General features: G+C 45.0%; 1 protein-coding gene and 1 pseudogene across 1 annotated transcript in view; both read right to left on the bottom strand.

The window, feature by feature from the left end:
- Positions 1–3570: 3570 nt before the first annotated feature.
- Positions 3571–4050, bottom strand: LOC118019213 (annotated as a pseudogene).
- A 201-nt stretch (positions 4051–4251) lies between these two features.
- MCOLN2 (mucolipin 2) overlaps positions 4252–11172 on the bottom strand; it is a 51452-nt gene continuing 44531 nt past the window's right edge. The window contains exons 12-14 of the mRNA XM_035018147.1: positions 7904–8110; positions 7111–7232; positions 4252–4754 (exon numbers count right to left, since the gene is read on the bottom strand). Coding sequence (XP_034874038.1) covers positions 4718–4754; positions 7111–7232; positions 7904–8110 — 366 coding nt within the window. The 3' untranslated portion in view covers positions 4252–4717. The remainder of the gene's footprint in view (positions 4755–7110; positions 7233–7903; positions 8111–11172) is intronic.

The raw sequence follows: 11172 nt of genomic DNA, 5'->3' as shown, positions 1-11172 counted from the left end.
GAAGGGCCAGGCTTTAATCGCTGAGGTCGTCACTGAGTTACACTGTCCTATCATGAGAATTTGCTAGGTGACTTGTGGGGCCTCTTGTTCAGAAAATATTAAGAATTGCAAGGCTGTGAGGGCAAAGCATGAAACACCGTGTGGGGTCCTTTGGGAACGCACAGGTCACATGGCCACAAACCTGCACAGCATCGATATCAAGCATCTCAGACGGAAGGGGCCAAAAAGCAGAGGTGTTCGGCACTGGCTCCAGCTCGGCGCAGGACCTTTCCTCTCCGGTGCCCAGAGCTCACTGTCCCTCCTCGAGTGCCTCAGATCTGAGCACCGTGCTCAGGGGTTCATCTGGGGGGCTCTCAGTCCCTCGGTCCCATAAGAGCTGCTCCTGTGTGTCTCACAAGCAGTGCGAACTTCTGGATTTGGTAGAGAGACTCAGCTAACGTTATGGCTGAGATGTTCAAACTTGAAGTGAGGAGTAGCAAAATTAAATTTGCTCGAGTTACGTGGAAATGGTTAATAATAAAGCACGATCTAGTTACCCAAAGTTACCGAGATAAGTGGCGGCTACAGGGGAATCCTTCAGATGACGGGACTCATTATCTTTACACAGCATGGATCTTTGTAGTGGCAGGAGCAATCCATGGTCAAGACCACAGCAGCAGTTCACCGAGCATACTCCCCCAGTGACTCCAGGGCCCCTGCCCGTCGGTGAGAGCGCTGGGCCACTTCTACAGGGGGCCCTCGGGCATTGCAGGGTGACTGGCTGTGTGTCCCTAGAGTAAAAGGCTGGCCTGCTGTGCTCTTTCTAACCCTGAGATGCTGAGCCTAGGCCTCCCCTGAGCCAGGCTGCCCTCCCACTACTGTTACACAGGACTGGATGTGGGGTATTTACACACTTAAAGTCCTAACTGGAACAGTCCACCAAAAGTGTGTGGTGAGTTCACAACAAAATAAAGATCTTCCTGGCCAGCCGAGGTGAATAGATCTGCACATTTGTAGACTATGATAGAAAATCTTCGGGGCGCCTGGGTGGCTCAGTCGTTAAGCATCTGCCTTCGGCTCAGGTCGTGATCTCAGGGTCCTGGGATCGAGCCCCGCATCGGGCTCCCTGCTCCGCGGGAGGCCTGCTTCTCCCTCTCCCACTCCCCCTGCTTGTGTTCCCTCTCTCGCTGTGTCTCTCTCTGTCAAATAAATAAATAAAATATTAAAAAAAAAAAAGAAAGAAAAAAGAAAATCATCTCGAAGATACAACATTCACCATGCACTCAGGAGTCATGCCCAGTTCAAGGCACTTCATGTTTGACTCATTTAATCCTCACAGTCCCCATTGTACAGAAGAGGAAACTGAGGCCCTGTGGGATCTGTCCAAGGAGACTCAGTAGGAAGAAGGGATGCAGACTAAACATCTAATGTCTTCACTATTGCCTGGTCCCATGGAACCTACTTAAAAACATGGCAGAAAAATCAAAAGGAAAGAATGGTTCAGGTTTCGATTTCAATGCCGGGTTTGTCTGAGTTCTCTGACTCACATGCGAGTCCCACAGTCCGTTGAAGTTTATCGTCATCATTTAGAAGCAGAGAGTAATGTGCCCAGGGCCACAAAGCTCCAGGGGAGACTTGGACTTTCACTCAAGTCAGTCCAGATGGCTCCCACACCTGTGCCCTTTCCTCCTGCCCCAGGTCAACAAGCTCAAGGGGGTTGCGTCCAGCTGTGAGGGAGTCCCTGCAAGCCAACAATGTACATTGTCAAGAGATGGAGATCCCAGGATGAAACCAGCAGAACCAGACAGAACACGTCTCCCACCTTCCAGGGTGAACTTTCCAAGTGGAGGCCTAGGTGGGAGAAAAAATGGTTTGTCCCAGATGTGTCTATTAGCAGAGCTCTGTGAGCAACATTGTTCAATAAAATCCAAACAGATAATACCTTTGGTAAAGTGATAATTGTTTAAAATTATTAAAAAGAGAGAAAACAAGGCTTCCATGGAGAGAGGGTCACCTTGAAAAAGATTTTTCTTCCTGAAAGGGTTTTGTTCGGCTGGAGGGAAAAGAAATAAAAGGAAACATGAAAGCCAATAAAAGAAAAACACAAGCATGGAAGACCATCATTCATCTTCTATTCAAATGGCAGTCATTGCTGCAGATTACAGAAAGGCTTTAATAGCACTTCTATTCAGAGACAAGCTAAATACTGGGGGTGCACTCAGAAGTGAGCGAGTGATCTAACTGCATACCTGATTCTGGAGTCTTGGGAATGACCCTAGAACCACCAGTTAAATGGTCATTAGTTTAAAAGTTGAAAGTAACCCTTGACATTTTTTGGTAAGAAGTTAACTAAAATGGGGCGCCCGGGTGGCTCAGTTATTTAAGCGTCTGCCTTCGGCTCAGGTCGTGGTCTCGGGGTCCTAGGATCGAGCCCCAAGTTGGGCTCCCTGCTCAGTGTGGAGTCTGCTTCTTCCCCTCCCTCTGCCCCTACCCCACCCCGTTCATGCTCTCTCTCAAATAAATAAATCTTTTTTAAAAAAAATTTTAACTAAAATGATCATTTTGGCAAAGTATTCTGTGTGTAGACATGAGTCACTCACTTATTTTAATGATATTAAGTGAATGATTTTCCTGGCCTAGATTTGGTGAAGGGGGGGCAAAGGGAGGGGTATGAGAAAGTAAATCTGATAGGAGCTTGGCCAGGAGGGGCAGGGAAAAAAGAGAGAGGCTTGGGATGAGGGTCCTGCTTAATTCAAATTCTGTTCTTCACTAATAAATTTAAAATAGTTGAGCCCTAAAAGATAGCACAAGTATGAGATAAATCGATGCATGAAGTGATCTTAATCTCAAGTCATTATCATAAATATTTATTGAATAACTTCTATATACTAACCCCTCCTTCACTGCCTTTAAGAAAGTGAGAAATCCTTTTTGGAGACCAGATAGTTAAAAGAGATGTGATCTGAATTTTGCACTAGGTAGATATTAAGAAATACCACATTAAAAAAAAAAAAAAAGCAGTAGCTCCATTTGTTGTGATAAAATAAATTTATTTGAAAAAAAAATACCATCTTTCCTTGCTTGACAAGGGCAAATCACCACCATAGTAGAGTTCAACTGTTAAAATGAGTGAGCACTGTTACAGTTCACTTCCACATGTCATGTGTACAATCAACAATTAGCACAAGTGACAAGGTGTCCAAATGACTCTCTTTCCAATTTATCCCACTGACAATGCCAACAGTTGCTTCCTGTCATGCTGAAACACACACACACACATACAAACAGGCCTAGAAATGTCCACTACAAGAGGTCTTTTTGTTGATGTAAGTGTGTTCTTTAAAAGGCTTAACGGGGGCACCTGGGTGGCTCAGTTGGTTAAGCGACTGCCTTCGGCTCAGGTCATGATCCTGGAGTCCCTGGATCGAGTCCCGCATCGGGCTCCCTGCTCGGCAGGGAGTCTGCTTCTCCCTCTGACCCTCCCCCCTCTCATGTGTTCTCTCTCTCTCTAAAAATAAATAAATAAAATCTTTAAAAAAAAAAAAAATAAAAGGCTTAATGGTTCTCCAACTTGGAATTTTTAATATTTTATTTTTTTTTGCCACGAGGTGTGTTTTATTTTCATTAAACATACAAATAATTTGCTATAATATCCCAGGGCAAACCGGAGAATTTGGCAGTCCGATTGGGGGGGGTCCCCTCAGAGACCCGCAGGCCGGTGGCGCCGGCACGGAGTGCCCGGGTTCACAGTGCAGCTTGTCGCTCGTGTCCATCTTGCAGGTGGCTCTTCTTCCTGCACATCCCGACTGGGGTGTCTCGAAGATGATGGGGGTGGGGAATCCTTTCGGTTCTTAGGAAATTTCACTCCGCTTCTCCTGCTCAGTGGTCTCTTTGGTCGGCAGGGTGTTCTTCTCCTGGTCTCCGTTTTCTTCAGCTTGGCCTCATCGAAGCTGGCGATTTCCCCCATGTCCGGCTTGTCTGCCATTTCTTAAAGTGATCCGTGGAGTTCCGCTCCGAGCCAGCACCTGGTGCTCCCACTCGGCTGCTGCAGCAAGAGACCTGGAATTTTTTTTTTTTTTTTTAAGATTTTTATTTATTTATCTGAGAGAGAATGAGAGACAGCACGAGAGGGAAGAGGGTCAGAGGGAGAAGCAGACTCCCCGCCGAGCAGGGAGCCCGATGCGGGACCCGATCCAGGGACTCCAGGATCATGACCCGAGCGGAAGGCAGTCGCCCAACCGACTGAGCCACCCAGGCGCCCCGAGACCTGGAATTTTTAATTTAGTATCACAACCAACTTCATTGCTGTGCACACCATGAATTAACAAATGTCTTCTAACCCAAGAATCACTTTTAAAACAAACACCTAGTGGATGATAAACACGCATCTTTCATTGCATGGCTTTAAGTGCCATTGTTTTTGCACGCTCTGAAATGTGATATTTTTTTCCAGCCCCACACTGTGATGTCATCAATTAAAGTCCCGTGCAGAATGTCATTATCTCTGCTCTATTGCACTCATGCCCAGTAGTTGACTGTAGTCTATGCTTCATCCCATCCAAGTTTATAAAAGGAACTTTGGAACTTCAGTTGTGTTCAACCAGCTGACAGTCCTCTTTCCTGCTCCACCAGTAATAAGTCAGTATTTTTGGAAGTCCTGCTCCAAGCTGTTGGGGGTCCCTCTGCACTGTCACTGGGTAGAAAGGCCTGAGACTTGATTATCTTTAGCAGAAGGACTTTAGTTGACAAGTATCAAGTGGTCATCACTTCCCCTCCTGTATCAGAAAGGGGGAGGGAGAAAGAGAAAACAATGATTTCAAAATCTTGGAGCTGGAATAAGAATACTTAACGTTCTAGGCATGTATAGGTTCTAGACCTGCTGAATGCCACGTGTAAGAGGAAGAAAGGTTAAGAAGGACAGTGCACATTATTTTTGGTTTGAGCAGATGCCTTTGGCAATTCTGAAGAGCTGTCCCTGTCCTGGGACCCTGCATCTCCCTATATTGACAAAGCCTCCCTCGATGGCTACAACAGATTTTCCCCTTCGCTGCAGTGGAGAAAGGGGAAAGGTTAACTCTGCATCTGTCCAACTCAGTAGATTTTTTTCCAAAGAATCACATCACATTAGAACTGGAAGAGGTTTCAGAGGTCATGTTGCAGCCTGGTGGCACTGGAAAGACCAGGAGGTTAAGGAGAGGTCAGGGAACACACTCAGTAACCGGTAGGGTCCAAAACAGAAACCCAGGTGTTCTGATGATCAGGCTAGAGGCTCTGGCAATAATTTGAAGGGGAATCAGTCTGTGGTGGTTGCTGGACTGCTTGATTAAAAAAGAATGACCTTCATCTTGCTCTGCAGGAGACAGAGCTGTGATAGTTGAGGCTGTTAGTCACAGGCACCAGCCAGGGGCCCCAGACACCAACATTTGTACTGCCCTCCCTCCCCAGATTCCCTCAGTGAGGTCCTGCTCCAATATTTACTCTCCATTTATGGCCTTCCTCAATTAAACCATTCGTAGCTTCGTAGCCTTTAAACACATTCAGGTGTACTGAGGTTTTGATGGAGTCAAAGCCATCATTTATTCTCAGTACAATCCATTTCCTGCATCAGTCCCATGATCTTCACTTACTCTCGGCAGGGTCCATCCAAATCTGCCCGGGATCCAGGCCTTGATCTGATGATTCAACTCAAACTGCTCCAGCTGATTTCACCCATAACCATCTTTGGGAACAGACACTACTGTTTTTATTTTTGATATCCCTTTGTTCAAAACTTTCAACATTTTAGTTCTTCAGTTGACTTCCTTGATAGACTCCCTCATTCCATTTAATTCTTTCATTCATCATGACGAGCAGAGCTCCCCCTGAACCAGCATCTTCTCGACGGCCCCTAGCACACCATACAGTGGACAGTCTGCTGATGCTGCCAATTCTTCTCAGCTCTAAGACCCAATCTGATCAAGAACTTTTCCCGTCCACCCCTTAAACCTTCTACTCGTTCCATATGGCTGCTCTAGAAAACATTTAACCGCCTCCTGTGGCTTTTTGTGATGCACACCAAGTTCCAAAAACCAAACACCTAAGACTGATTGGTTACTTTCCAGAATTCACAATTATATCCTCTGATGAATATTTTTTCTTTACAGTTAAATACACATCAGAAAAAGCAACTTTGTGAGACTTTTCCTTATACAAGGTGCCTCTTAGGAAGCAGCTGCCTATTAGGAAAATTAATTTCTCCTTATCCCAGCTCCTATGTCAATAATTTAATGCTCTAAGAGGAAGAAATGTGATTTTTAGAAACTTCACTTTTCTCAGAAGACCTCATTTCATATTTACCAGACATTCATTCTTTGGAAATGCTCAATCATATCATTTCAAAATCCCAAGATGTGGTATGAATTGATTAACAGAAAATACATCCTGTGGTTTTAAGTAGCAATTATGTTCTTCCATCTTCCTTCAGGAATTTGGTTTAGAGAATTCTTCTCGAAAAACATGGGTAGGGGATATTTTTAGTTAACACCCCACCTCTGACTTCACATGAAAACAAATAAGGGTACAATTAAGAAAAGTATCCTCATCTGACCTCCATTCTAGTCCCCAAAACACCATGTGGATGTGTTGCCACTGAGGTGCAGACCATTTGCATAAGTGTCCGGCTGAACATGAGCAAAGTGCCGTTGGTCAAGGCAGAGCTTCTGATGTGTGTTCCCAGCCAAGGTTATGCACAGCCTCCTCTCAAGGAGGTTTCCTACTCTGCTCAAGAAAGGTTATTGGTACCAAATATTGCAGCAAGGGAAAAGGCCTTTGAAATTCCCAGAGGTCCACCTCTAAAAATAAGTGTTTTGACCTCTTACTTGGCCACCTCAGAATTCACCTTCTTGACTTTAGGGACATAACTCATGTATTCCCAAGAGATTTCAACCATGTCATGTAGCTTTCTACCCTGTTTTAGAAGAAACAATTCATTTCTGAAGCCAGTTTCAGTGGGAGGAAAGAAAATGAAAGACAAATTATTTCCCACAACAAGCTGATTTCTGAGTGTAGAGTAAACCTTGGAAGAATTCTTTGTTAAGGCCACGGAGAAGCTCACCTTAGGAGCATGGAGACCTGCTTAAACACAGTACTGACCTCCTCAGGCAGCAGACGCACGACAAGAAGGCTGAGGACTCTTTCTGATACTTCTCTTTGCTACTACATTCCTTCAGGAATTCCTGAAGATCCGTTTCAGGAAACCCACTCTGTTGGTATTTCTGTAAAAAGTACACAATGTTGTTACCTTATTTATAGAACATGAGAAACTGCTCCCTTTGTCAACACATCACACCCACCTTTGCTAAAATAAAACTCTCCCACATTGCTAGGTCAGATGCAAAAACTGATATTAACAGTGATGCATCAATCTGTCAGTCCCAGAAAGCCAAGCCAGGGCCACCATGAGAATAAAAACAAACCAAAAATCCCAGAAAGAAAGCCATGGCTGGGCAGGGGAGGGGTGTATTAATAAGGGGAGTGAAGGAAATAGTCAAAAGTCTAAAATTTTAATCCTAATTATAAGACCAGATAAGGGGGCGCCTGGGTGGCTCAGTCGTTAAGCATCTGCCTTCAGCTCGGGTCATGATCCCAGGGTCCTGGGATCGAGCCCCGCATCGGGCTCCCTGCTCTGCGGGAAGCCTGCTTCTCCCTCTCCCACTCCCCCTGCTTGTGTTCCTGCTCTCGCTCTCTCTCTGTGTCAAATAAATAAATAAAATCTTAAAAAAAAAAAAAAATTCACCACCAGCACCTACAAAGTTTCTTTTCTAAGAAAAAAAAACCTTGAAATCAAAGTAAAATTGTACTACTTTAAATAAAAAGGCATAGTATTTTCCTATGTTCCAATCCATACAGAATTGGTGGTCGCTCTTCGGCAGGAAATATGACTTACCTTAATGGTGTCATAGGAGTCTGTAATCAGGGCAATGAACAGGCTGAGGATCATATATATGAAAAGACTGATGAAGGAGTATAAGTACAGACGACTGAACAGCCACACCAAGACGCTCTTCTGCTGGATGTGAGCAAAGGTTGCAAACATGTCATCGCCATTGACTAGAGAAAACAGACACTCAGCAACTGTGTTCAGATCTTCAAACTGTAGGGGAGAAACCAAAATTAGTTTTTAAGAGGTATGATCCAAAAAAGCAGAGAAGTATCTAGTTAACATATTTTGTTGTTGTCGTCGTCACTATTATTAAATAACAGTCATTTTATTTTTTTTTAAGATTTTATTTATTTGTTTGAGAGAGAGAGAGAGCATGAGCAGGTGGGGAGGGGCAGAGGGACAAGTAGACTTGTCCCTCTGGTCAGTGAGCCCCATGCTCACCACCGGGGCGCCTGGCTGGCTCCGTCGGTTAAGCGTCTGCCTTTGGCTCAGGTCATGATCTCAGGGTCCTGGGATCGAGCCCCGGGGCCCCGCATCAGGTTCCCTGCTCAGCAGGGAGTCTGCCTCTCCCTCTCCTTCTGTCTCCCCCCCACCACCCGTTCTCTCTCTCACTTTCTCTCAAATAAATAAATAAAATCTTAAAAAATAAATAAATAAAACATCTAGAATATATCACAATAAGAAAACATTATCCAAAACTCTCCTTGGGGCGCCTGGGTGGCTCATTCTGTTAAGTGTCTGACTCTTGATTTTGGCTCAGGTCTTGATCGCTGGGTCCTGGCATCAAGCCCCTTGTCAGGCACTGTGCTCAGTGGGGAGTTTGCTTGTCTCCCTCTCCCTCTGCCCCTCCCCCTGTGCACACTCTCTCTAATAAATAAATAAATCTTAAAAAAAAAAAAAACACTCTCCTCCATGCTTACAAAGATAATCTCTCGATATTTTCCTCAGTTTTTTTCCTTTACACTTTGTGTATATTTGTGGTCATATCATCTAACAATTTAGAATCCTGATTTTTTTTTCTACTGAACATTGTCTTATGTTACTCACACTTAGAAAGCCTTTTTTTCTTTTTTTTAATTAACAGCTCATTCCTTGGATGTCAGATTTAACTATTTCCCTTTGGCTAGAATCCCGATAATGTTCGCAATAATAAAAGACAATGTAATAAACATTTCTCAGCACAGTGTTTTTCCTGTTACTGGGCCTAATCTGCCAGACCGCTTTCTGAAAGAACAGCAGCTGCTGTGTTTTACAACCAGCAGAGAGGGAAACGGCTGAGACATAGCCCAGGCTCAAGAAAGTGTTGCTACATGGAGGGTTTTACCTTAGCCTCTCCAACCGCACATTAAAAACTAAAGATTTCCAAGGCTGGGGAAGTGTCAAAAGATGAAGGATCATGGCTCATACCTTCGAGGGGCTCCCGTGCTGACAGTGGACATGCCATAACCTAGACACAGAACACCCTGTGGGAGGGCTAGGGTGCGCTGTGGAAGGAAAGTGGCCCAAAGACACAGATGTAGTGAAAAGAAGGGCCATATGCACCCCAATGCTCATAGCAGCAATGTCCGCAATAGCCAAACTGTGGAAAGAGCCGAGATGCCCTTCAACAGATGAATGGATAAAGAAGATGTGGTCCATATATACAATGGAATATTACTCAGCCATCAGAAAGGATGAATACCCAACTTCTGCACCAACATGGATGGGACTGGAGGAGATTATGCTAAGTGAAATAAGTCAAGCGGAGAAAGTCAATTATCATATGGTTTCACTATTTGTGGAACATACGGAATAGCATGGAGGACATTAGGAGAAGGAAGGGAAAAATGAAGGAAGGGAAAGCGGAGGGGGAGACAAACCATGAGAGACTATGGCCTCTGAGAAACAAACTGAGGGTTCTAGAGGGGAGGGGGGTGGGGGGATGGGTTAGCCTGGTGATGGGTATTAAAGAGGGCACGTACTGCATGGAGCACTGGGTGTTATATGCAAACAATGAATCATGGAACACTACATCAAAAACTAATGATGTATGGGGATTAACATAACATAATAAAATAAAATTTAAAAAGAAAAAGAAAAAAAAAAAGAACTGGGGCCCGAAGGCTGAGTGGTTCCCCAGTGAGAGGAGAAAGGGGGGGTTTACTCGGTGAACACAGGAGAAATAGGGTTCTCAGCCTGGGAAGCAGTGGCTGCAGAGGTGTGTCTATGCCATGTGGTCATCTCCACACTTCAGACTAATACAGACCATCACTCGAAACCGGGAAAATGCTTCATGCTGCAGTGACAGGATCTGATCTGTTTTATGTTAAAGGGAACCATGGCACTCAGGAAGATCTAGAATGAGCAAAGCCTAGGGGCAGGGAGGCCAGGGAGAAGGGAGTGCAGGAGGCTGGGGTTGCAAGGAATCCTGGAGAGACTGGGAGGAGGAGGAGAAGGAAGTGGAGATGAACATAAGTCTGGGAAGGGACAGACACCTAGGGGACTCCGTTTTCGGTGAGGCAAGTCTGAGGTGCCAGGAGAAATGCTGCTGCGTGGCAGTTAGTGGGAGGTTCAGGAGCTGAGTGTGCGCAGTGGGGATCCCACTGGAACCCCACAGGCAGCCGTCCTGGCTTGAAGTGGTTGACAAACTATTGCCACGGCAACTAACAACAAACAGCAGGTGCTTAATAAAGGGACGTCTCCAGGGCCAGAGGGTTAAACATTAGTGGAATGTAAAATCTTCTATCTAAGGAACAATAATGACCTAAGAGGCAAAAGACAATGCAGTTTTCAAACACAGATGGGCCACATTAGTGTAGAGTTTTGAACCCGATTCTGTCCCGAGCACAAGGCGCACATGTCCACGGAGTCCATGTGGCTCTGGGGATAGCCCCATCCCTGATGAACGCCTACGGGGTGCCTCCACTCAGAGGTCGTGGTACTATTTCACATGTCACAAGGCAAAACCTCCCACCCCCTGACCCGGAAACTGGCCTTTCCCTCCAAATTCCCTATTGCTGTCAGTGACTTCAGTCTCCTATCAAAAAAAAAAAAAAAAAAAAAAAACCATTTACTCCGAAATAATCAAGTACTGTGCTCGTTTCGGCAGCACATATACCAAAATAATCAAGTACTTAAAACTGTGTGTCGAATTGATTAGTCTTCCCCTGTCTTCAATCTTCTAAGGTCTGTCGGCTCCTAGGATGTTTTTCTGAACCGCTCCGATGTCAGCACTTACACCCAGATTATTATGGAAACCTCCAAGCGAGTCTTTACTCCAACCTCTTCATCCT

Source organism: Mirounga leonina, unplaced genomic scaffold (assembly GCF_011800145.1).
Source record: "Mirounga leonina isolate KUSES-001 unplaced genomic scaffold, KU_Mleo_1.0 Mir_173, whole genome shotgun sequence".
NCBI classification, from domain to species: domain Eukaryota; kingdom Metazoa; phylum Chordata; class Mammalia; order Carnivora; family Phocidae; genus Mirounga; species Mirounga leonina.
Note: the sequence above shows the minus strand (reverse complement) of the source record. Positions and strands in the feature narration are given on the sequence as shown.